The 27,438-nt window shown below is 33.5% G+C and overlaps 1 protein-coding gene across 5 annotated transcripts in view; it reads left to right on the plus strand.

Moving 5' to 3' along the window:
• Window positions 1-27,438, plus strand: part of LOC145694679 (uncharacterized) — a 368,626-nt gene that overhangs the window by 254,109 nt on the left and 87,079 nt on the right. For all 5 annotated transcript variants that reach the window (XM_081771180.1, XM_081771178.1, XM_081771179.1 and 2 more), the window contains 3 exons: window positions 2,674-2,784; window positions 4,783-4,926; window positions 17,072-17,232. In XM_081771180.1, the coding sequence (XP_081627306.1) occupies window positions 2,674-2,784; window positions 4,783-4,926; window positions 17,072-17,232 (416 nt within the window). The remainder of the gene's footprint in view (window positions 1-2,673; window positions 2,785-4,782; window positions 4,927-17,071; window positions 17,233-27,438) is intronic.

The raw sequence follows: 27,438 nt of genomic DNA on the forward strand, positions 1-27,438 counted from the left end.
TTCCACTAGTGGCATCATCATTAGCTCTATGATTAAGTCTAAACTTCAAAATTGATAGTGCCAAAAGTTGTGAACCAAAAGTCCTGTACTATCATAATATTTCATATGTATAATAAACTCGTTAAGCTCTACCATCATGCGAAGCATGTCATTAACCAACTACGTTTACAGAAAATTGAACTTAAAAGCGATGCGTAAAGAATTCCATCTGGTTTTTCATCTTTACTAAAATTTATAGTTTGATTTTCGTAGTAAGTGTACACTTTAAGTTTTTCAAGTTGACAAAATGCCAGAATCAACAAACTGGCAACATGCAATGAGGAAATATTTTAGCATATCTTTACGGAAGTGCTGAATATCAGGTGTAAAAGGGAATTTGACCGAACAGCGTTTTAATAATAAGTGTTCAGATATTCTTACTATTCCAATTTTAAAACAAAAGTAAAGAATAGATTTAATTTATTTGAGATACCTAGATTTCAAATCATGAGAATTCATTGATGAAAATTATTCCTAGTTAAAAGTTATATGTTGATTGTGCAATTTCTGGCAAACTTTTTAATTCTTCTTTTTTGTACTATTTATATAAACAATAATGTAAGGATAATTTTGAACTGTTGCTATACTGTAGAATAAGGACAATTGGAAGTAATAACCTAATACGAGCTGCAAGTCTGCTAACGTAATGAATAAATCAGACAAAGTTCTTTTCAGGATACAGTTAGACGAAGACAGGATATTTTAAAGGAACAAATAAAAAATAAAATGTATATAATACTTCTATTCATTCAGTTCCTCTAACAAACAATACTGAAGAAGTACTCCAAATATTATTTTCACCGTTTCCATATAATTATAATACTTGTATTTTACTTTGCTTGAATTCTTTGTATAAGTTCCACTGTGCTGTAGACACAATAAAAGCATGCATTTCATATTACGTTTCGGCGTTATAATAGAGCCTTCTTCAAGCTGTCCATCTGAAATGGAAACCTGAATACCGGTATATTTTTTTCCCTTAAGTTCTTTGCTCTACCTTATTTCCTTTTTACCAGTTATGTAAGTTATGTAACTTCTATCAGTTATGTAAGTTACATCTCTTTTACTAGTTATGTTATGCTAGAATTTTTGGTAAGTATACGCTCGATCGTTTTCAAATATATAGCGTATACTCAGTTCCATATAATTACGGTCGTTCGTTCTTAAACTCCAGGTGAGTACCTTTGACTATAAAAATATTAGGTGGGTATACGTACACCGTATATTCCCGTACACGCCCCATTACATCCGACTTTTACTTACTTGTTTTTCTGCACGTGCATTTATCTGTTTTCTCTCCTTAGCTTCTAATTTATTCTGTTCTTTGTCTAGTCCTTTATTCTACCTTTTCTTGACATTTCCCTTTCTTCTTTTGTTCATTTGAGAATTCTTCCTGTTGCTTGCAGAATTCCTTCATTTCAATTCCTCGTTAATCTTTTCATTTCCTTTTTATCTTTCCTTTTATATCCTCCTTTCGATTTTCTTACCAGTTCGCTTCTATTTATTCTTATTAATATGGAAGGATTCTTCACTTGAAGCACTCTTCCGTCTCAAAGTTTAATTCTTGATAACGACACTGCTTTTAATGGAAATAAAGATAATATTAAATATATACATGGAAGATACTTATACTTCGCGTCACCTGAATTGGCGTATGGCATCAGGCAATAAGCTCGCAGTTCGCAGTTACTAAACCTTCAGTGACGAATCTAATCATTCATAATTGATTTTGTTCGTATTTGTGGACAACTATGAACGATTAGACTCGTCACTGAAGGTTTGGTAACAGCGTACTGCAAGCTTATTGGCTGATGCCATACGCCAATTCAGGTGACGCAGAGTATAGTTTCTTTTCTTTCTTTCTCTTTTTCATACACTTTAAAATAAGTTGTCTAGAAATGGATTTGGAGCTTAGCGTCCCTTTAATCTCCGATACTATATGAGGCGTAGACCCATAGTTTATCTTCGGGTTCGAACTACATAAGCTCGCACTGAGAATCGAATCAAGCTCTCTCACGCCAAAACACATATGATAACCATTATAGCTGCAACGAACTCTGATAGCTTTAAAGGAAATTATGGACCACATATTCTTTTTAATTTATAGAAGATTACTTAAAAAAAAAAGAAGAAAAAAAAAAACCTCCTCACATGTATTGACTTCCATCAAAATGTACATTCAACTTTATAGAATTTGCATTCATGCCGAAATTCAACATGAAATCCAACAGTCGGAGGAATTCAGAACTAAATTCACCAAAATGTATTGAACCTGTGTATCAAATCGTGTCATAAAACTTTTCACGTTTTTTTTTTTTTTTAATTATACTTGAAATTCTACACAACATAATGTAATATAGATTAAACTACCGATAGACCTTAAAGGTACAAGATGGTAGACTTTATTGTAAATTGTTATAGTAAACATAAGTGTATTCAAGTGACTGAGAGTGTATCCACAGAGTATCCAGGAAAATGTTTTGTACAGTAAGTCGCAGTCAATTAACAAATTAACGCTAGTGTATTATTTCATGTGGAAAATGAAAGTAAGAGGTAAAACTCAATGGACCTAACTTTATGTCATTTTGTACAGTTATACAAAGTAAATAATTATTGTCTGTACATGCATTTTAGGTTCTTCAAGCAACAAAGTGGAGAGAACGAGTGTGAATCGAACAGTGGTCACTAAGGTGGACAGCCGGGGTGAGAGACAGGAATCTAGGAGGCAATCGACTGATATTAAAGGTAAAGAAAATTTTCTTTCATTTTATACTTTTAAGATTCGTAAAGAATTTACATAGGATAGATTCTTACAGTAAATTTTCAATCTTATAACTTAATAAGAGATACGGATTACTGCACTAAAATCTTTTGTTGTCAGTTCCTAAATTAAGTTAAATAATACTGCAGTTATTACTGAAACACTCATTTATAAAATCATTCAGTTTAACGTTCCATGATTATACTCTTTAGGTTAAAGGAGGAGTTAAATAATTGACGTGTATAGATAAAGAATAGTGGGGCATACAAATAGTCTATATAAATAATAATTATAATGATAATTAGGCCTATATAAATAATATGTAAGTTCGGTAGTAATTAGGGCATTTATTCCGAAGTTGGTTGTCCGCTTGGTTTTCGACAAAAAGCGTAATAACAGCTACTAAAATTTAAAGATCATAAATTTTTAAGACCGCTTTAAAGGGTATAACAGAGTCGAGTAGGATAGAGTAGAGTAAGGTAGGGTCGGGTTAGCTTAGGATTAGGGAAGTTTGCACCCATTTTTTTAAAAATTAACATAGTGTAAGTTCTCTTCTCTGCATAAGGATACCAACTGGAGTGTCTGTCTACACCTGCAGCCATGTTCAGAATATAAAACTTTGTTATTTTACCACAATCCAATCATGTGGCAACCTTGTGTGAAGCGACAACCCTCCGCTTGCCTAATAGTTCCATGATTATGTCCGATTATAAAAATAATAAACACAAGTCCCACTCTGCTTATCAAGCACACAAACGAGCAAATTATCCATTTCTTCCCCGTAAATTTTCAAAATTTTGCTAGAAACAGACAATCAACTTTGGAACTTAAACCCTAATTAGTCTTTCTCTCCTAAAATCAGTGAAGTTGTGAGTACTAGGGGTATTCAGAATTACGATTTCAATTCCAAAATTTGGACTGAAGTTCAGGAATTCCGAGATTTTGAAATTACAGGGTGAACTTCCGGAGTAACTAGATTTTTAATTCCGATTCCAGAATTAAGATTTTCATTCTGAAGTGTTCCGGAATTCCGGAATCAGTATTCTATTTGTAGCTGTCTATATTTAGCCTATAGTTTTTTTTTCTTTTTTTAAAGTATTTGCTTGTTAGAGAACACACATACACACACACAAAAAAAAAAAAAAAACTTTTACTGAAACATCAATCCTCACTAATGGCGAGTTCTATCTCTGCAAATGAAACGAAGTCTTTTAAATCTTAACGGTATTGAGAACGTAAACTATCTTTTAGTCCATTGATTTTATATGGGAAATTATTTTTTCTGTTTTCTTTTAAATGAACTTCAGTTTTAATTATATGATTGCTACTGATTTTTTCTTCCAAAATGAAATGAAATCTTTTAGTTTTACATCGTACGCTTATGCCGGCTAGGCTCAAGAAGATGGTGATAATGAGAAATGAATGGAATGGCGGAACAAAGAAAGTGGGAGGAAACGAGAGAACCCCGAGAAAACCACGCACACCGTGTTTGTCCACCACAAAGCTCACTTAGCGCGAGCTGGTTTCGAACCAAGGACCCCATGCACCAAAGGGCATCTACCATCGAGCCACCACAACCCTATTTCTTCTTCCAGTCTCGTTATATATTCTTTGCTTTTTCTTAGTCTTAGCAAATTCAGAGTAACGTTTTTGTACCATTTCATTATTATTACTATAATAATAATAATAATAATAATAATAATAATAATAATAATAATAATAATAATAATAATAATAATAATAATAATAATAATAATAATGTAAAAGTTTGATTTATCGTATGGACGTATAGTAAACTGAAGTTTTAAAATATCTTCTATTCACAAGAACAGAGTTAATCTATAATGCCTCAATAGTTAATAAGGTTGCTGTGAGTATTTAAGAGTATTCTCGTTACTTTGAACTACATGAATTATTATTTTATCATATGTACAATTTGAAAAACACAATATTTATTTATTATTATTTTATTTTTGAAACAGATGCCGCCAAATCGACCGAATTGACGGTATCCAGCGCTTTAACAACAGTCAATGGCACAGAACACAGGAAATCGTTCCTTGGGAACGATTCAAAAGTCACTGGTGTTCAAGACATTCTTTCCCGAATGAGGGAGGCTGACCATGGTAAGATCCTTTTATATTTTGTTAGTATGATAATTCTTACTATTTTCTCCTCTGTTATGCACCGACATTATAAAAGATTGAAGGATTCATTTCATATGAAAATAGAACCGTATTCTGCATCCAGTTTGTTAAGAAGTCCATGTATTCTCTAACCTGTTTGATCCTTCTCTAACTCAATGGTGCAAGTAATAGCATCCTTTCTTTTATTGCAGTCTATACAGTCTTGTAATAATTTAGCAGATAACAATAAAACTATTAAGAATTCAATATCATTATTGAATCTATACTTACTCCGTTTCTTTTTGTCTCTGACTTTTCTGTCCGTATGTACACTTATGTCCAAAATTATTGTCGCATGTTTATAAATATTTTGTTGTAGGAATATAATTTGATAACGAATTCGCCCGGTATTTCTTATAATATTAGTATGTGTATAATCGGCAAAGACATGTATGTGGTAAATTTAATGTCAAAAGAGCAGTAAATAAGAATAATAAAACGAAAATAAAACTTTCTTGTCCATTTAGCAACATTTTGTTTTACTCATTCAAATTTTCGTATTTATAATTCTTTTCCTATGAAATTTACAACAAATATACATTTCCCGATTATACACATAGTATCAGTATTAAAAGTACACTGCAAAATCATTATCAAATTATATTCTTACAAGTAGACAGTTATAGATATGCGACAATCATTTTGGACATGAGTGTACATATGAGTTTATAGACTGACTTACATGATCTCTATAAATAAAATAAGATACGAGGATAATCCTAAAAGTAAAGTCTGCAAAGCGCTGGGGACGCAGGAAAACTGCTCGTGCGACTGTTGGTAACACTATTGTATTCGTTGTTTCCCCCACCCTGCAACAAGCCTACGAGCCCCTCGCTTGGACGTCTAGTCTTGGCTTAGCAGCCATTTGTAATGGAGCTTTCATTTAGCGCTACCGCCAAGTGCGGAAATTCGCGCGTTATGCAATAGGTGTTAGACAGATTGAAATTAATTGCCAATTAATGGAAGAGTATGGCGAATCGAGTAAGGGTGTCAAGACGACCGCAAGTGTTGTAGCGAGTTTGCAGCTGATCGTATTGAAATTCACGACGAAGAAAGAAGTAGGAGAGTCGCTAAGGTTGAGCAAACCAGTGACCTAGCACCTGTTTCTTAAACTGAAAGAACATTTGGCTTAAACACGCTTCAGCTGTGACGACGCGGTGAAACACGAAGTTTTAACGATTCCTCAAGCACATGGCGGCAAGTTGGTATGACATTGTCATCCAAAACTTACCATAGTGTCTACTAAAATGTATCGACGGTAATGGCGATTGTGTAGAAGAATGTAATTTGATAACTGAGGAAGCAAGTGTCGGGAAAGTACGGAACGAGAACTGTGGAATGAATAAGAATATGATATAGTGTATGATGATACTTCTTAAATAACTTCCACAAAGACTCATACCTATAATCTTTTGGGTCAGCAATAGGAGACAAATTTCAACATCAATATTTTATTTATTTTTGCAAATAGAACTTATATGTGTCTATATTTGTCAAAATAAAAGATATTTACTTAAGTAATTAATTGGAACATATACCTACTGTCTAGAGACTTTTGTTTCCAAGCTTTAAACATCCAAGAAATATAACGCTAGACAAATAAGTATCTTCGTGTATCACTGATAGTCGTAACGCAATCATCTAAAGATTATAGGTTAAAAAACAAGCAGAATAAAGTTTTTACTGATTTCAACAATTAGAAAAAAGTTTTTACTGATTTCAACAAGCCAAGCAGAATAAAGTTTTTACTGATTTCAACGAGCAGAATAAAGTTTTTACTGATTTCAACGAGCAAAATAAAGTTTTTACTGGTTTCAACAAGCAAAATAAAATTTTTACTGACTTCAACAATTAGAAAAAGTGAGTCTTTGTGGAATTTTACTGATTTCAACAAGCCAAGCAGAATAAAGTTTTTACTGATTTCAACAAGCAGAATAAAGTTTTTACTGATTTCAACAAGCAGAATAAAGCTTTTACTAATTTCAATCACCGAAACTTGTCGTCAGAAAAACCTATGAAAGCACACATGTTTAACTTACTGATATACAATTAGTTATACTTTGTCATTGTAAGAAATCACGTGTTCTTTCGGCTTCTTCTGTACAGATCTCAAGTAAAACATTGTATAACGGGAATTCCTCACTTCCAAGGAAAGATCCTACGTGATTGACTTTCCTACTAATCTTCTACTGATTTTATAATAAAAAAAAACCTTTTATTATTATTTTCAAGATTTTGACAAACAAGTAAGTGATTTATTTCATAAGATAAGCATTATAAAACAGTCTTAAGAAGGCTCAAATATAGTACTTTGATATAATGTTTGGAACTAATACTGTTGGAAATTTAGCTATTTATATATTATTGCTTTTAGCACTTAGTGTATAACCATATATTATAATGGAATGCGGCTTAATAGATCACTTCTTACATTGTCCTTACACTAATCTTTGATCATGTAGTCTTTAGAATCAAAGCAAGTGCCACATATACAACTACCGTAGGCATAAGCCATGTCATAAGAAATGATCATAACTTGCTTAATTTGAATCACAATCTTATATCGCATACTCTGTATGTATATATTGTTTGATTGCAAATATATACTTAAGTAACCACAAGAATTGTAGCTAAAATAGAACTTTCAAATTGCGTTTTATTAAATTCCAACATAGTAACAACAAACAAACTTATATAAAAAATTCCTCAAGGTTTAGCCATTCTTTCCGGAATACTTTCCTTCCATTTGTGTTCTTTACGTGCCAAGTTACAACTTGTATCCAGTATCTCCTAAATACTTTTCCAAAAAAAGATATTCTTAATTTCCCAGCCTCATTTAAATTGTCTTATCAGATGCAAAAATTTAGGTGATCATATTTGTAAATGGAAGTCATCTCCAAGGTTTAAAAAATATATTTCATATTTAAATAATAGCCTCAAAATGAATTGTTATATTTCAGAGATCATTTATACGACATTGGGAAAGATAGAGAACTGTAAAATAGAGAAAGTATGTTTCTACATTCAACAAGTATCAGGTATCAAATGAATGGGTTCCTACTTCTATTTTCTTCTCAAAACATAAAATAAAACAAATACAGGGTGCGGTAGAAAAACCTGACTGTTTTCGAATTAAAATTGTGAGTAGACTGATTATTTTATGTATGATCTTTTATTTCTCAACTGAATTTTATCACTTTTTTTTTTCTTTTTGCTACCCGCAGTAATCATTATAGTCTTTTGCTTACAACAATTAGCTATGAAACATACCACTTCTGCTTTGTGAAAATTACGTTTTTTCAGATATTTCCTTAATGTGCTCTGCAGTTCCAAAGGTGTATGATTTTGATGGAAATCTCTTCTTCACGGTGCAAGCCTTTTTTCGAAAGTTCGTAACTCACAATGGTGTTGTTCTGCGGCTTGGAACACTGTAATTCCGATAAATATTGAACTCTCGGCGAAATGTACATTAAGCAACAATCGCTAACTTTTTTTTAATGTCTCCACTGTGAATGCTTGATGTTCTGCTGATCAATACTTCATTACAACTAAAATGATTTGAGCTGGCGACAGTGTCACAGTCACCTCAGTATTTATGTCTGTGCAGAATTGATCTGGGGAAAAATAAGAAAAAGAAAAGCAAAAGAACTTTCAGTTACGCTAGTCATGAATGCAAATGAATGAATGGATTAGTGTCTCTTTCAGCAGAGAGGATATATAAGGCGTTGATATACAGCTTAACGTGGAATCCGAACTACATGAGCTCCCACCAGGCCCCGAAGACGCGTACACCAATCGTATTGCCACGAGGGAGCTTCAATCGTGAATACGTCTCTCATACATGAGTAAAAATACACTAATATAATTTCAAAAAGGTAGGTCTGGCATGTTCCATAATGTAGTAATTGTAAAACACTTCCAGTTATAGATTAATTGGGAAATTAAAAGATCATGTGTAAGACAATCAATCTTGTTGCAACTTCAATTTGAAAACAGTCAGGTATAATAATAACTTTATTTTCAGTACAGCACACAGATCAGGCAAACATACAGCACTTTGTTAAAACCATTATACAATCAATTACAACAGACCAGAAAATTTTATAGTATATAACGAATGAGTTGTCAACTCAGCAGGTTAAGGTCCTTGTCATAAAATTAATATATTCAAATTACAAGGATCAAGCTGATTTATAAAACAAGATTAAAACCGAAACAGTCGATTTCATAATGTATTATTTTCAGTATTTTGCAAATTAAAGTTTCATTTAACTACCATTTAAAAGAAGTAATTAATCTTGTTTAAAATTATACATCCAGCAGGCAGAAGATCTTGGTCACTTTGTCATATTTCTAACGTAAAAAGTTGGTTAAGATTTACTGAAGATGCATAGTAAAATCAGGATTGGCAGTTAGATCTTTTGTTATTATGTCAAAACAGTTTAATCTTTGTAGCAAATGTTCTGTTCCTTTTTCTTAACATATGTTCATTTTAAATTGTTGTAAGACTTCGTCACTCTTCTCAGTATTTCACATTTTGAGTTGAATGCAACCAATGTCGATCGATTCCTTAACTTATAATTTAGCACTCTTATTCTTATATTTTCAAAGCAATATTCGCTACTATATTTGTTATGCAATACCATTTGAATAAGGGATTTATCAACAAATTTCCTTCTTTCCAATAGATATTGAAGTCCCCAATAAGGTAACAATGTTCACAATCATGTGAGCATTAGTCCTTTTTTATTGTATAACATTGTAGCCATATAAAACATTTCTGTTCAATTTGTTTACAAGTGTAATAGATAAACAGTTTCAGACGAGTGAACCAAATTCAAGTATCTTATACGTATAGGCATACATAGGAACAACCATTTATAAAATCAAGCTATAGATTAATAAATATAAAACCTATTGTTTTCTCGTTGATTACACTGTATCATTTATATGACTACCGAATCTCAATTATGTGCCATATATAATACCAAGATCTTCAATTTGTTTACTGTTACTCCATTAATATTATATTCGTTGTCAAAATATTGAGTTTTATTAGTGAATGTCATTTATTTAGTTTCTTTAGAGTTGACCATTAATAAATTATTTTCGCACTAGTGATTTACTGTATCTAAATCTTTCTGTAGCAGATAATGATCATACTCGTTATTAACTACTCTAAAGAGCTTTATGTCATGTACATATAATAGTATTTTTGAGTATTTGATTTTTTCTGGTAGATCATTAATAGAGAAAAAAGAAGCGGCCCGAGTAGAGATCCTTGAGGTACTTCCTTCCCTATTTGACCTTGACTAGATTGTTACCTAGCTTATTTGTACTGTAAAAGTTATGTTTGATAAATAGCTTTCAAACCATCTGATATATGATAAAATAGGCCAATATCTGACAACTTACAAAGAAGTGATTTGTGATCAATGAAGTCAAAGGCCTTCGACATATCGATGTATATGACATCTACCTGTAAATTATTTTTTAATGCAAAGTATATAAAATCGGTCAAATGAAAAGGATTTGTTGCAATCGATCTATCTTTGTAGAAACTATGTTGCATGTCTCTTAAAATATTCTTTACGTCGAAATATAAATGTTTGTGCTCAATTAATTCAAAAATTTTTCAAAATTTATTTACTAAATCTATATAATTTTTAACATCTCGATTATCAGATTTGTATCCTGGAACACCATATACTTGTTTCCATTTTGAAGGAAATGCTCTAGTCTTTAACGATGCGTTACATCTGATTGCTAAATTTGAAGATATTTCATTACTACAGGTTCTAATAATATGAGATGTTATCAGGTCCAGGTATAGTACTCCCTTTAATTTTGGTGATTGTTTCAATTATATCTTTTTCCGATAATAATAATGATAATAATAAATAGTTTCTAAAATATGCTATTTAGAGGCTCGATTTTAATTTGGGCTTACTTTTCATGAGTATGATAATTCAAAGGTAGACCACTCACTTCTGATAAGAAGGTTGTATAGTTCGATTCCAAGTTATTGACTTTCCAATAGAGAACTCCTTTCGGTAGATTTTCTCTCAGACTTTCTCAATCATTATTCATTTGCAGTTGTTATTAGTTTTCTTTTACCCTGAGCCCACCTGTAGGAAATGAAACTAAAAATTTCGTTGTATTTTATTTCGTTTACATATTGTTAGCATATTTCTTATCTGAGTAAGTAATCTTCCTACGCAGGCACTCATCGCTCAATCGTAGTTAAAAGTTTCAATGCAGATTTTTACTCTCAAAAGGAGCCGAGGTGGCTCAGTGGTAGAGTGTTCACCTGTAGTTCCCTGGTTCGATCCGAGCTCGCGCCAAGTGAAGTCTGTGGTGGACAAAAACCGTGTGCGCGTGTTTTCTCGGGGTTCTTGCGTTTCCTCCCACTTTATTCATTCCACTATTTAGTTCACTTCTCAGCGTCACCGTTATCCTTTAGCCCAGCCAGCATAACCATGGGACGTAAAACTTAAAGATTTCATTTCATTTTTTTATTCTCAAAATAAACAAATATTTCCACAAACTTTAATTCAACAGCAGCAGCGTTGATTTTCTGTTTGCTTGCTTTATTTGTAGTTTAACTTCCCTTTTATGCATTAAGACTATATGAGACTTAAACCTACAGCATTGTCATTGAAGTACATGTACTTCTATCTGGAGTCGAAGGATTGAAACAAAAGGTTAAAACACACACATATATACACTTTTTATTTTGCCATAATTTCCATCCTTTAGTTACTGTTATATTTTTACATTTTTATTATTCATTACTTTTTAATTGTTTAATTATTAGCTATTATTTTATTAATTTTCATTTTCGATTCTTTTCCTTAGACACATTTTTATCTTCACTTATTGATCCTTCGCTATCTTGCACCTCTACCAGCTTTCTTGGTTCACTGGTTTTCAAACTTGCGTACTTACGGCCTAGTAACATTATCGAGCGCCAACGCGAGCCTGCATTTCTATTTAACGCCCACCTGGATTTTTTTCAGCTTTCTTCTGTTCTTTGTAATGTTTTTCTTTTCTTCTTACTCCTTCCCTCTTCCTATCTGATGAAGTAATTTAGCGATAGTACTTATAGCGTAATTGCCATATAAATGTTCTTATCTTGTATCCGGAGATTAAAAAAAAAAAAAAAAAATGATCATGAACATTGCTCCAACCCTTTTATTCATCAACCTTCAAATAACGAAAAAATAATCACTTTGTAACGTATTATTATTATTTTTTTAAAATCCCCGGATACAAGATATGGATGTTTATATCTAAGTTATTCAATATATATCCTGTAGCTACAATTAGCCATTACTCATAGTGTTTATACGTATTTCAGTGTGTACCTTTGTTTTTTCACTGTCCTCGGAAGTTATATACAAAATGTTAAAAAACTATACCGACAAATTTTAAGAGGCGATTTCTCACATCAAAATAAGGATGAAAAAGTTCATTTGAGCATGTTGGGAAAAGTGCATACTTTTGGAACTATGGCCATCCAAAGCGTGAAAAAAATACATCCGAACCTCACCTCATAAATAAAGTGATTTTCAATTCAGTTTAATCAACACGAGGAACCACGAGGCTGGTGTTTGCTAACATTTCCAACTTTCTGCCGATGTATTCCGTGTTCACTACTGTCAAAGCTTACTTTTTTTTTTTTTTTTTTTTTTTTTTTGACCCACCTTTAAATCCATGCATATCTGGAATTCTGTTGGGAGCATGTTTGAGAATTATGCTCTCTGTAAGGAATCCCTTGAGCACCCGTTGCACACTACTGAAATATGCAATTTTGGATGGCGTATGTGTGACTACCTTTACGTCGATATGAACCCCCACTTCACGATTCCTTATGTTCGAAATAACGCTTGTGGCAATTTATTTATTTTTTCATGCTTTTGGACTGCTCAAGCTCTGAAACTATGCACTTTTCCCCACAGAAGGTCATATAAATTTATTTTCTTGTTTCGATGTGAGGAATCACCTCTTAAATCTGTCGATATAGTTCATTAACACCCTGTGTATATATAAACAGTGAAATAAAGAAGTAGGAATAAAAAAATATTAAAGGAAAAGGATAAGTAAGGGATATCCAGAGAATATAATGACTCTTGAGTCTTGTGTTGTGTTATCAGTTTGAATATGAGACTCAATGAAAGAGTTTAGTCTTCAAGAGCATAGAACGTCTCTGTTTTGTTGGTCGGTGACAGTGCCGAATTTACGTATAAACTAAACAAGCTATAGCGTAGGGCCCCACTTGCTTGGGGGCCCAAAAAATTTAAAGAAAAAAAACTGATTGTAATATAATTTCCAAATAACAACAAAAAGCAACTAAGATAAAACGCACATACAACAATGGTGTTTTGTATTGTTATGTACTAGGCTTTTATGAAGATGGGCCCTATTTCTCTGCCCCACTTGTAATGAGGCCCTTGTTATCCAGCCCCACTTATAATGGTGCACCGTTTCGTAGCATGCTTGTAATAAGCCGTTGTTTCCATTTAGACCATATCCATTAGGTCCATAAATTAGCATATAGCATATATTCAAACCTAAAAAACGGCGCCATTTTGTCGCTGAAAAAGAAGGCTTGACGTATAAGGGGCCCCTAAAGCTTGATGTATAAAGGACCCCTTTCAGTAGCATAGGGCCCAATCAAACCTAAATCCGGCACTGGTCGGTGAGTGTGTGGCCCTGTACTTCTTACCGACAGCCTTTTAGGCAATGTTTTATCTTTCAACATGATAACGTTATCACATGACTCTGGAAGTTAATTTGGTGTTGGACCTGGTGTTCGTCAGGAACTTTTTTTTAAAAAAAAATCACATTTCGTTGTTTTTTTCTTTCCGTCTCTGATAAAGCGTGAGTGAACAGGGGTGAGTAACCGATATAGCTTCTTTCGCTCCAAGGTAGGGTAATTATGCAATTTTTAATGGGAAATATTAAGAATAGCGGGACCCCTGTACTCAAACAAGCACTCATTCGGTCTAAATCGGGACTTATGAACATTTTATCAAAAATGATAAATTAAAATTCAAGGTTAAATAAATATTGAAAATCTAATGAATTAGGTTAAAATTCTTTGATCATAAATAATGATAGAGAACAAAAGTATTGAATAAAGCATTAATTTTAAAAAAAAATCCATGTGGTTTGAGCAATTTAATTTATTATTAAAAGTATATCAAGGAAGACAAGCAGAGTAAAAGTATATTTTCTACCTTATAAGGTGCTTTCCTTGTGTGCGTCGAGTAAGTTTCAGTTTTCTGAGTTAACACTGTTTTCCTCTTGATTATTCCGTCAACCTGTTGTTTAGTTAGTAGCGAAGTATATTATAAATAGCACTCATTTTAGCTTTGGAACTTCTTGTAAAAATAAAAGACAAATTCTGACCAAAGCATATATACAGTATTAACTAATAAATAATAGCGTTACAGTTTTGGTAAAGTATCTTTGCTTTCATCAGACACATCAGACAGACACAATGTGTCTGACGAAGCCAAAGACACTTTGCCGAAACAGTAACGGTATTATTTATTAGTTAATACTGTATATGCTTTGGTCAGAATTTGTTTTTTATTTTATACTATGAATGTATCCTGTTAATGCTTGTATATACTAACATTTGTTTTATTTTAATCATTTTATTCTTGTAGAGTTAAATTGCTAGGGTTTATTTTTATTTTATTTTATTTTTTTTTTTTTTTAACTGTGTTGATGACATTACAAGTTGGTAACACAGATGAAGCTCTCTCTCTCTCTGAGCCACATCTATCTCGTTTCGGATGTTAGCTTACTAAGTTGTTCATCTAGCAAAGCAAAACTCTTAGTAACATAGAACAGCTGTTTAGATGAACGCTTCGCCATACCACCGGGATAAGCACCTCCAGACTTGGATTTTTTTAACGTCAAAAATCATGTAAAATTGCCAAAATTATCTATGTGATAGATGGCAGAAATTTCAATGCAGTGCTATGCATTTCTCCCTACATCAGTGCAAAATTGTCTAGATTTTTTTTTTTTTTTTTTTAAAAAAAGAAAGATGTATACAGTAACTAGACGTCTAAAGATTTGTAGGAGCTGCCATTTTTGGAAATAAGCGAACAATATTCAATTTTAGGAGAAGAAATCGTTTAGTAGAACAGAACGTAAACAAGAGAAACTTTTGAATTTCCGTTAATCTATATAGAAGCCTTAAAGCACGTATAGATTATTTCACAATTGAATTTGTGTGTTCGGAGAAAGTTAATCAAAAGTAACTCCTAGGTTTCTATCAATGTCTTTATAATGTTTAGACAGCATTTTCCTTTAAAGAAAAGGAAAATGCTATGGTGTTACATTTCTTGGGATTTATTTTTACGAGCCATGTGGTAACCGGGACCGATTTCTATATAACTTTCAGGGTGCGTTCAGGTATGTGTCATTGTCAGATCTTCTTACAAGACACCAATGAAGATTTTGAAACAAATACAGAAGGCTGTTCGCTTTATATCCAACAATTTTTGATGGGTATCATCTTAAGAGATACCGCACTGTCACTACCGATAATGTTCTATTGGACTCTCAGCATTGTGGACTATCACATGGCATCACAGTTTCTATTGCAGCAAGCTCCGGCGCAAGATTGACATGGTAATTCTGTCCCACTCTTCCCTGCAAGCTTTCCATAGACCATTCAGGGTGCGCGGGCGGCGATGTTGAAGACGTCATTTCAACAGTTCAAATGTGCAAAAATTCATTGGACTGGCTTCTGAGCTTTCCACAGGAATATCTTCAAACGGAATGACACGAATTCCTAATCCTCTGGTACCTAATTCTCTGGTATAGCTCGAAGCCACGTGGATCATCACCTGCTTCGCGTCTTTTCCATACAGTTGTGGGATGTCTCTCCGATAGATAGGTGTCAGAATGGATTCTTGGAAGTATCTTCTATTCACCTTAACGTTTTCGTTCACCTTACGTATCATCAGCTTACCCTCATAACCTATTCCCGTAACAACCATTAAAGCCACGAGAGAAAATTTCCCTACACTGACAAAGTTAACTGCGCCCGGTGTCGTCAATGTCAAGATATGTGATCGCCCGAATGTGACCTCCAGCAGTGAGATGGACATATGATTCATCCATTGTGACAACTTTCTTCCATTTGGAACTCGCCAAGTACTTTTTATATACAGTTTACTGCAGTTCGTCTTACGTTCGGCAATGTGACGCGGTAGCAGGTAGTGTACACGGGTCTTCGCACACACTTCAACCTGAGGCGTTTGCGAATTGTTTTGTTAACAATTGACGGTGCGAGGTGCAATTTGTAGCCCATATAACGTTGCGTCGGGGTATTTTCTTGGCATGCCAATCGATGGATCCCCCTTAGCACTACAGGTGTCACTTTGTTTGCAGCTTTCTTCTGGTGGTTTTCGTGGGTGAATGTTTCGTAAGGGGATCTGTTGTGTGTAACGGGCCACAATAGCTTTCGCAGTAGTTACCCTGAGTGTTAACCCATTCTTCAGACACTGTTTAACAATGCGTACGTACGAAAACTTAGCACGGAAAGTGGGCTTTACGTAACTTTCTCAATACTGATTGATTTTCGGCGCCATTTGATAACACTCACTACCAACACTCACACACCTACAAGGTCAGACACAACACCGCTCCCGCCAACAAACCCATAGTTCCAGCATGGTATGCCAGGTGGAGCACCGAATCGAAAATGGTCGGATATCCAGCGAACAACCTTCTGTACGGGGAGCACCAAGCAATCTCCGGGAAGGGGTTTTGGCTTCCCAGGATCACCACTCGTGCATGTGGTACACTAGAATGAAGAGTAGTAAATATTATTCTGCACTAAGTCAGAATCTTTCAAATACTATTACTACTACTAATAATAATATAACATTATAAAATAAATTCATAATTATATATAAAGGCGGGATGGTTTTCCTTATTTTAGCCAGAAACTTCTCTAGTTTAAGATCGCGTTCATACTTTCCTAGTTGAATGACTGCCGAAAGAACTGAAACAGTGATTACAGTATTTTATAGCTATGTTTTATTTCTTGTTTCAGACACACACGAGGGAGAGTCACAAGAAGATGCAGAGGCCAGAGCTCTCCTTAATAAGTTCCTAGGAGCCCAGGTCATTCTTCAAGGCATGGACCCAATCGTCAAGGCACAGAGCCCGGCTTTAGTCAGACAAGTGGAGCAAGAACGAGTTACAATTCAAGAGGTAAGGCGTTTTCTCTTTTCACATAAAATAATACAGGCTGCTATGCGTCAATTTAACATATGTTTTAACTAACATCAACCTATTGTATGTCCTGGGAGTCTAATTGAATTATTATGTTCCAATTATGATTTCGACAACCAATGCTGTTGATCTGTACTGATAGATGTTAATGAAGAGCTTCGTAGACACAAATATTCAACTTAGTTCTTTTTTTAACAGATAACGCTAAAATAGCAGTAAGTAAGTGATCACAACACCCATAGTTCACAACTTAGAAGCAACAATACAAAAACAATCAAGATGTAATATTATTTACACACACATTTCATCAAGGATGTTATAAATAGAGGATCTGCCCATATGTATCTTCATCCTATTAAATCGATGAAGCCAAAAAAAAAACCGAGCATCGGCACGTCTGATTGGCTACTCTCGTTTCTACCATCGTCTGATTGGCACTTTCGTTTCTGGCTCAAAACATTCCTATTGGGCGGAGTGGGAAGAGTAGGAGTGGCGAAACTGTGACGTATGGCTTCAGGATTTTGTTGTAAGGGCAGATCCTCTATTTTATAAGATCCTTGCATTTCATACAATTTAAAATCTTTCACTTAACACAAATTACCTATCTATGAATATTCTTGATAACGGCAATAATTTCGGATATAGTTTAATAAAATCTGGAAAATATAATTAGAACAGGCTCTTTGTTTCTTAATTTTTTTTTTATTTTCATTTCTCCTTATATCTCCCTCTCTTTCTCTGATGAAGTATTTCAGCGAAAGTTCCTATAGTGTAGAGTGTATGATTATGTCAACTTTTTTTTCTGGTAAGCAATTTATTGTATATTAAAATCTGTTTATGTACAATCTAATTTCTTTAAAAAAGTAGCAGATACTTCTTGTGAATAATGTTTAATAATCTATATAGATAAAATAAAATCACCGTTGTTTACTACATCACGGAAAAATGGCTTAACCGTTTAAAATGAATGTTCAAACAGTTAGCACGTGGCTCGATCTAGATTTTTATCGTGTTGTTTTGGTTAAAATATGTGTTCTAATGGGGGAAAGAGGGGTTCAAGTTATATGCCATTAGTAGGGTAGTTCACAAGCCATTCAAGTTACGGAGTTAAAGCTTGGCATATATAAAATCTCCCTGAAAATAAGTTTTCTATATATAAACATAGGAAACAAGAAATATACAAAAAGGATTATTGAAGGAAATCTGAAAATCGAAGTTAATGTGGGTGCAGCTGCATCCACTGTGGCGCCGCCTATGGTCTATATAAAGATAAGTTATCTACAAATATAATGACGAATGAAAATAAAAAGAAAATAATTCAGGTAAAAGAATGCCACTGTTACATTCGTCAGCAAAATCGATATTTTCCTATGTATTCATACTTCGATACATCCATATACACTACTATATCTACGCTATATATATGTTTTTGTCAACTGTTTTCCAGTGGGCAAACCAGTGTTTTTATAGGAACACAATACGATAGTGACAATGACGATTATGAACATAGCAACCATAACAACGATATTCCAGCTTTAGAACACATTGTTTGAACATTATAAACTATTTCTTCACTCGTTCTTTAAAAAATTATATGGAGTTAATGTCCATGCGTTTATAGCCAATCAAACGACCAAATGAAAGAACGGTTACCGTTGTAGAGATGAGGAGAAACTATTGATATATCTTTGCTTGGGAGATTACTCTAGATTCTCTATTTTCTATTATTGTGTACCACAATGTAATGAAACAAAATATTTAATTGAATTTTAAAATGTGTATAAAACAGGCAATGTATGAAGTGGAGGCAGTTTGAATATTCTTTAGGATTCATAATCCAATGGAAAATTTAGAGTGCCTTGACTTCTACAATGCAAATGACCGGCTATGACTTCTAGAACTAGGAAGACTCAGAAAGAATGTGCAAGAATGTTGACATGACGGAAAAATCATATAAATACTACCGGATTCTCTTCCGGGTATCAGAAGTTCTATTTTGACGTCGAAACTCTGCGAGTCAAATTATTCATAATTAGTTTTGTCACTCCGTCATTCTGTCCATCAGAGGTTCTGCTTGTCATCGTTACCAAAAGTAAGTGATTATGCATTGTCTTCTCTAGTCTTTAAGTCATACCAGTCCACATCATGCTCTGTAGTTATTCAGTCATTCAAGATCAGTTCATTAAATTCTTATTCTAAATTATTTCTGTGTTGTCGAATTTTATCTTTGAAATTCTACTCCCATGTTTCTAATTCTGAGCTACGCTATCTACGCCCCCAAGACTTGCATTAGTTTAAATTACTTCTTGGAGGAACTGGGTGGATGTTAAGACCATTCAGTACTTTTCATGTATGAGAATTGTTTGGGGTTCGTGACCCAGACAAGAGGTCTCCGTTCGACATGCCTCCGGAAGTTTCTAACTCCCTTTTACGTCACAAAACCGGTCACGCTTAAGGTAGATTGCAAACCTATTTTTAAGGTTTTAGCACTATGAAGAAACTCCTTTTCTACAGTGTCTCCAAACTTACCATAAAACGGGTAATATTTCTTAGTTCTCGTATGGTTTACTCTAAAATTATCCACATCATTTCGGTTGACAGTACAGTAATATTACTTCTATGAGGTCTAAATTGGCTTAGTTTTTGAGCTACGAGCTTTGTCATACGCTAGTAAATTTTAACTTGCGTTCGTGTGAAGTATTGTCCTCTACGGATAGAAATATATATAAATAACTATACAAAACCGATAAATCAAGACTACAGGGAAGAGAAAAGAATAGATAAAATTAGCTGGATCGAAAACAAAGCTAGTGTGTGTGTAATTAACTGCCTACGAATAAGTTATAATATTTCTTCCTTCTAATTTCGCGTTAAGTGTCTCAAAGAAGAAATATTTTTCTATTATCCCTTTTTCCTCATGTAAGTTACCCCATATTTCTGATTTATAAAAATAGTAACACTAATTTCCGATTGTTGAGTTTTTGTTTTTCTTTATTCTTCTGTAGATGATTACGCAGCTGTTCGGTAATGATTTGTGTGTGTGTGTGTGTGTGTGTGTGTGTGTGTGTGTAGAATAAACTCCGGAGTGTCCGCGGAATTGGGTGGCGCAGCAACCGCAGATAAACCGAAAAAGAACATGAAGTACACAAAGTAACACGAAAATGCTTTTCAATAACTTTTATTTACATTAGGGGGACGCTACTTACAGGTATAATATAATAAATAGTACTTTTCTGTAGTTACAAGTTTGTTGGTTTACTTTTTCACATAATAATAATAATAATAATAATAATAATAATAATAATAATAATAATAATAATAATAATAATAATAATAATAATAATAATAATAATAAACTCTTCTTTATTTATGATGGAAGTTCTTTTTAAATATAATTTTGGCACACAAAGTGACGCATTGTTGTGTTCCTTCAGAAGTTGAATGAGCTGGAATTGCGTCATGGCTTACTTACTTCTGCGTCTTATCCTCTTATTCTTCCTCACGCTCCTCCAGAATCATATCTAATCCTCTATCTGTAGGATTTTTTCATCAGTAAGATATTCAAAGCATGTATAATTGGCGCCATAATTAATCCAGTCAACAATATTATGTTCATCGACATTACCTTCTCTAGTAACGGATTTCGTTAAATTAGTCAAGTCATAACCAAAAAGATTCATGTTTTTTTTTTTTAATATCGTAATTTATCGTCGTAAAAAAGACGTTAAAAAAAGGAAAAGAAGACTGCGCATAATCGAGCATTTATTGTATCTTCCTTTGTCAAGAGAATATTTATTATTGTACTTTTTTCTTTTAATAATAAACAATAAAATATGCGTTACTGAAGAGACCTGTGTAACCAGCACAGGAAAATTGAAAGGGAAACACCATAAAAAAAATTTTAAAAAAATAATTCACAGAGCATTAAAGAGACAAAAAATTGTTGAAAAAAATCTATTTAATTTTCTTTGCTAAGGAAGAATTTCTCTGTACCTACCAAAATAGTTTATATGGGAAGTCCTCGAAAGTAAGTCTGGAAAGTTATAAGTATCTAACAATGTAAAATATTATTTTTTAAAAAAAGAAGAAAATCAATATTATTTAAAAAAAAGAAAAAAACAGAAATCATTAAATTTCAACGGAATGGAAAAGCGGAAACCATCTGGCAAAATTCCCATTTTACAGCTAAATGAATTTAATAACCTATATTAATATATGATGTACTCGTAAGCACCGACAATTTCGGCTGCTCAGAATTTAAGAAGCGTCTGCCAAGTATGTCACCTATATCTGTCAGTTCATAGCTGCATCTACGCATGTATGTATTTGCGTTTGACGAAGTGTTTTTACGTTTACTGGCCTTGAAAATATTCAGTAGTAATACATATGTATGTGTTATTACGGGCTGGAGATCGAAAACTATGATGACCAATAATGTAGCACTAAAATCAGTCTATTGTGTCTAGAATGAAAGAAGCAAATCAATGACGTACTCAAGACTGATTACGCTACAGTGATACTTTGGAATCTGTACTATAACCTCGTTGAAGTTTCAAATTAACTTTTCCTTTTTAAAATAACAGAAACTGAATTTAACCGTTCCTGGGTGTCACAGATTTAGAATTTTCGAATAACTTTAACAAAAATAATGGTAATATTTGAATAAGAAAGTAAATCAATAAAATTTTAAAATATATGGAAACTTGTATTTATTTTTAAAATAAATTATGGTGGTGCATAAGGTTGCCAGATCTTACATTTTCCCCCAAAACTTTTACGTTTCTCTGGCACGTTTTATGCTATACGTTTCGTCTGTCCCCGTTAAACCATTTCTTCCTTTAACAAAAAGTAAAAGAAATACTAGTTCTGAACACTTTTAAAATGTTTTTATAAGTTAGTGCAAAAACAAATATTTTTTAATAAGAGGAGCTGATTTCAGAGAGAGAAAAAGAGAGAATACAACAGTTTGCGTTCGTATTTCCTATCTAATCGGCGCCCCAATCTCTATTTTTAAGAATAAAGTGGTTTAGAGCACCTTTTAGTCTTCGTCTGTCAACACCGTCTCGATCATATTACAGTTTCGATTGATCGTATGGGACTGCGGTGGCTCAGTGGCAGAGCGTTCACCTCTGGTGCGTGGGGTCCCGGGTTCGATCCTAGCTCCCGTCAAGTGAACTTTGTGGTGGACAAATACCGTGTATGGGGTTCTTCTCTGGGTTCCCCCGTTTCCTCTCACTTTCTTCATTCCAACATTTCATTCGCTTCTCATCATCACCGTCTCCTTTAGCGTAGCCGACATAATTGTGGAACGTAAAACTTAAAGATTTCATTTCATTTTCATTTTAGATTGATCGTAACATATTAATGTCAGGAACATAATTTATTGTGACTAATAAAACCAGAATTCCAAAGGTTGTAAATTTCGACATGTCCTGCAGGGATGTTTTTAACTTACATAATAAATAAATAATAAAAAGACAATAAAGATTTGTTTAATATATTTAGTTGATTATATTATTTGAGTTTACCCCCCTTTCAGCATCTAAGCTACATGAGACGAGGACCTAGAGATTAATATGGGATTCAAATCACATGAGATTCACCCAGGAATTGCAATATACTTTAGTGTTTTCTGTTCTGCACTTACTTTTAATGAAACTGCCCAAATTTTCAATTAAAATTATTATTTGTTAATATGTAAAATTGTAGATAGGTATGTGCTTGTTATATGTAAGTTCTCAAAATCACATATATTCCCTTTTTTTCCCCTAAAAATGGTAAAATCTTCCTATTTTTACCTCTGAAAAATCTGTCAACTCTTTGTCACGTATGTAAAAGTTGGAGGAGGAAGCAGAGAGAGATTATTGCTTGGAAAGAGATCACCTTTCATTTCTGATGTCTGCATTCTTGTCGGTGTCTGTATTCACAGGTATTCACGAAACAGAACATGCTGTGCGTTCGTATTTCAAGGCAAAATTTGCTAGAAATTTACCGTTCGGTCTCCAAGTTGTTCAAATTCTGGGCGTTCGAATTCTGGAGGCAATACCGCATTACCTGGTTTTGATCCTCCTCCTACAAGATATTATTTTTAAAAAAAAAATATATAGAAAAAATGTTGCATTAACATATGAACTAAAAAATCGGTCAAGAAGTGTTTGCCAGTGGTAGATACAGAATGGGGCATGCGCCTTTCTTCTCAAGGGTAAATAACTCTTTTGTGGTATTATTTCTTATAATATAGACAAGCTTTAAATAAATTTTCGTGTTTAGTTAATATATATTGTATTAAAAATGTTATTGGAACTATGCGTGTGTTAAATCGCTTCCGTTGTTGTCTTGCAAGCAGTAAAATAAGCTCATGTAGTGTTCTGGTGCAGTTGCCGAAATAAGTTCTATCCTCCTGAATGTAAATATTGCTTCAGTGTGTCTAGCTATAGACTAGTTTATTGAGATGTTAAAATATCTACTTTAAGCTGAAATCGGTCTGTTTTTGCTTATTGACAGCATTGAATATCACAGCTATAACGTAAGTAGCTTTCTGATTTCAACGGCCGCTGCCACTTTACTATACTCGTATTTCAATTCCTTGAACTTCAGGGAATTTTATTTCAAATTTAAGGTAGTTGATACAAAGAGAAACTTAGTAGCATGGAGACCTACCTCAATTGTTCATTGCTTCTACCTTGAGCCGGAGAAACCTCAGAGTGAATTTCAACAGATAAAGGCCAAATTTTAGCATGTGATTACTTTTCTTTCTAAGTAATAACTAGCTAAATCTGCGCTCTCTACACAGCGCATCATTTACGTATGAGCATGAATCTCCTTGTCATTCCTTACAACATCTGTACATGTCTCTTTACAGACGCAAGTGTAGGACTTCTTGATAAAAATCCTCAAGGGGTACCATAAAGGGGAGATTTTTTCTATTAGTTTTTTCAATATCTCCATTTGTGTGATTTGAGCCTACTTCCGGTTGGAGGTTCTAATTCATGTATGATCAGTGTTTTCTTTCTTTTTGCATGCAGTATGTAATAAGCAAATACATTACACACAATTAATTATAATGTCAGTGACATTGGGCAAAACACTCCAAACAATAAAGATTCATCCTTCGTTTTTCATTATCATTTGGGCATGAAATAAACGCCTGAGAGATATACTACTCCTGTATACAATTATACGGTGTTGGAATGTATAACTCGTAGGATATGATGCTTTACTTTTTTTTAAATTTCAACACTTCCAGTGTACCCCTAAAAATATAACAAAGAAGTAACGTACTTTTTTTTTAATCAATTAGAATTGAACAAGCTACACAACATTTGCAATAGATCAGTGAAAACGGTATCTTTCTAGAGCCTATAGTTCCCGAGAACTCACTGTCGAAAGGCTTGACCACAAATATATAAACTTTTCTTGATCACAAACATATAAACCTAGCAATTTAACATCTAGATATACTAACCAACATTTTTTGTGCATAGAAAATGTTTCCAGTCTGGTTTTATTAGTGTATTATCCGTTTGATCGGGAAAAATGTATGGTTGTTGGGTGAGTTTCTCTACTAAAAGAAGAAAACGATGTTGACGCCATACAGAGAATAAACACAAGACAAGCTCAATTGGTGATTCATTGAGACAGACGAATCAGCAGAAATGAAAATAGAAACAAGAATTTAGACCACATCGAGCTGACAAGAGTTTTATACGCTACTCATTGGAATATTATTAGCTAAAAAGTTCCATGATCATTTGGAATGCCGTTTGTGAAAAGGTCTCTACTAAGCTTCTTCGCTAGAAAGTGGGAAGTCAATTAATGTATGAACTTAACAAAGTATTACATTATTGTCACAGTTGTTTAGACAGTTTATCAGATGAAGAGATATATGTAATTAACCTATGAATGGTCATTCAAAATTTAGAAGAAAGTCGGCTAAATTCCTCTAAGAGTTATTCAAAGGATTTCTAAACCTTAAGAGTCTTTATCCCGGCGAAATCAAAATACCGCTAATTTTACAGTAATTATGTGATATCTTCAAATAGATAAAAGATAATCGAAATGTGGAACAAGAGCGCCCTAAACAATATTATTTTACATGAGAAACCGTTATCACGACTCACTTATCTGCTTTCGATTTCGAGCCATTTTGAAAATCGGCATTTATTTTCGCGTTTCTAAACGGCTGAAAACGGAAAGCTACTAGGTGACTTGTGATAACGGTACCTCACGCAAAATAATATTGTCTAGGGCGCTCTTGTTCCATATTTCAATTATCTTTTATCTATTTGAAGATATCACATAATTACTGTAAAATTAGCGGTATTTTAATTTCACCGGGGTGAAGACTCTTAACGAACGAGGTGAAACTTATTCCTGTGACGCTGAATCGATCCCCATCCCTTCCAAAGACTTCTGGATATTTCTACCCGTTTTTTGCTGTATTACCTCACGACAAGCAGTAGTGTTTCTCACGAGACGAGACAGGATTTTTTGATGAAATGGGAGACGAGAAATATATGTTCTAATAGAAAAGATACATTTTTCGATACGAGAAAGCACTTTGACAGCAACTTTTCGAGACAAGACTGCTTAAGATTACTCTCGTGGGCAACTTTGACAATACATATTGCTATGCTGTAAGATTTCCGATACTTATGCATAGAATAGTTTGAAAGTCTAAAAAGAATGCTAAGAGGCCGTAATTGAGATATACAAGAAGCTTATAGACTTATTGTTGTTATAATTGCTTGGGGGATATTGAATGTTATGAAGAATAATTGAAATTGAAGTTGAAAATGCAAAATGTACTTAGTGAAGAAAGAATAGTGTTAAGTACTTTTCTAAAACACTTCATTTCTGCAGGTCCAAGTTTCTCTTTCACAGCTTTGAAATCAATTCCCAAAGTAACCACATTTTTCTTTGCAAAGTAATTGACGTAGGAGTAACTAAAGAATTACAAAGTTGTTGGTAATGTTTCAACTTGTTGCACGTCCTCCTACCTCCTCTGCCTACAGCTTGGAATTTATTTTGTTTCCAAAGATAAAGATGACGCACTGTTCTCTAAAGTATTTGCGAAGCTCTGCCAACGGACAATATTTCATTTGAATAAACGAATCATCATGTACACACAAAAAAATGTTTCATGAGTGTGATCATTTCGAAAGATTTTTTAAAAAAAGAAGCGAATTTGGTTCCAATTGAGAAACTACGCAGATTCAATACTGAAACAAAAAGTGGTAGATGCGTAATTTCCGGTTGCAATTAAGGGATAAAGTCAGTGACAGGAAGTGGTAGATCTGTAATTTCTGGTTGCAATTAAATGATAAAGTCGATGACAGGAAGTAGTAGACTTGTAATTTTCGGTTGCAATTAAGTGATAAAGTCGGTAGCAGAAAGTAGTAGATCTGTAATTTCGGGTTGCCATTAAGTGATAAAGTACGTAGGTGGCAGGAAGTATTAGATTTGTAATTTACGGTTGCAATTAGGGGATACAATCCGTAGCAGGGAGTAGTAGATTTGTAATTTCCAATTGCAATTAAGTTGTAAAGTCGATGGAAGGTAATAGTAGGTCTGTAATTTCCAGTTGCAATTAAATGATAAAGTCGGTGGCAGGAAGCAGTAAATCTGTACTTTCCAGTTACAATTGTGGTAGGAAGTGGTAGATCTATAATTTCCGGTTGCAATTAAGTGATAAATTTGGTGGTAGAATCGGACGCTGCACCTATATAAAAGAAAAAGTTTATCACTATTGTATACAATTATGACATATAGAAACCAATATTGAAACTAGAAGTTGTTCTAGTTTGTTCTACTTCCGTTAAAGTAAAGAATAGGAGCTTAGATGAAATATGTTGTTGGGATCCTGAATCAGAAAATCATTTGTTTCCTTCTTTTATCGTTTTCACTCTATTGAAATCAATATTAGCACCGGAAGCGATAGGCCTAATTTTCTATCACTTCCGCTTACAATAGAGGGATAAAATCAGATACAGATCTTATTTACGCGTCACACTATATATATATATATATATATATATATATATATATATATATATATATATATATATATATATATATATATCCACTTCTTGCTATTAGCGTTGCGTAATGGGGATCAGTGTTGAAACCGACAATCATAGAATTCCATAACTTTTGGTTTGAATACATGTACCAGATGTCTCAAAA

This window comes from Thermobia domestica, chromosome 9 (genome assembly GCF_964235325.1).
Source record: "Thermobia domestica chromosome 9, izTheDome1.hap1.1, whole genome shotgun sequence".
Classification (NCBI taxonomy): Eukaryota; Metazoa; Arthropoda; class Insecta; order Zygentoma; family Lepismatidae; genus Thermobia; species Thermobia domestica.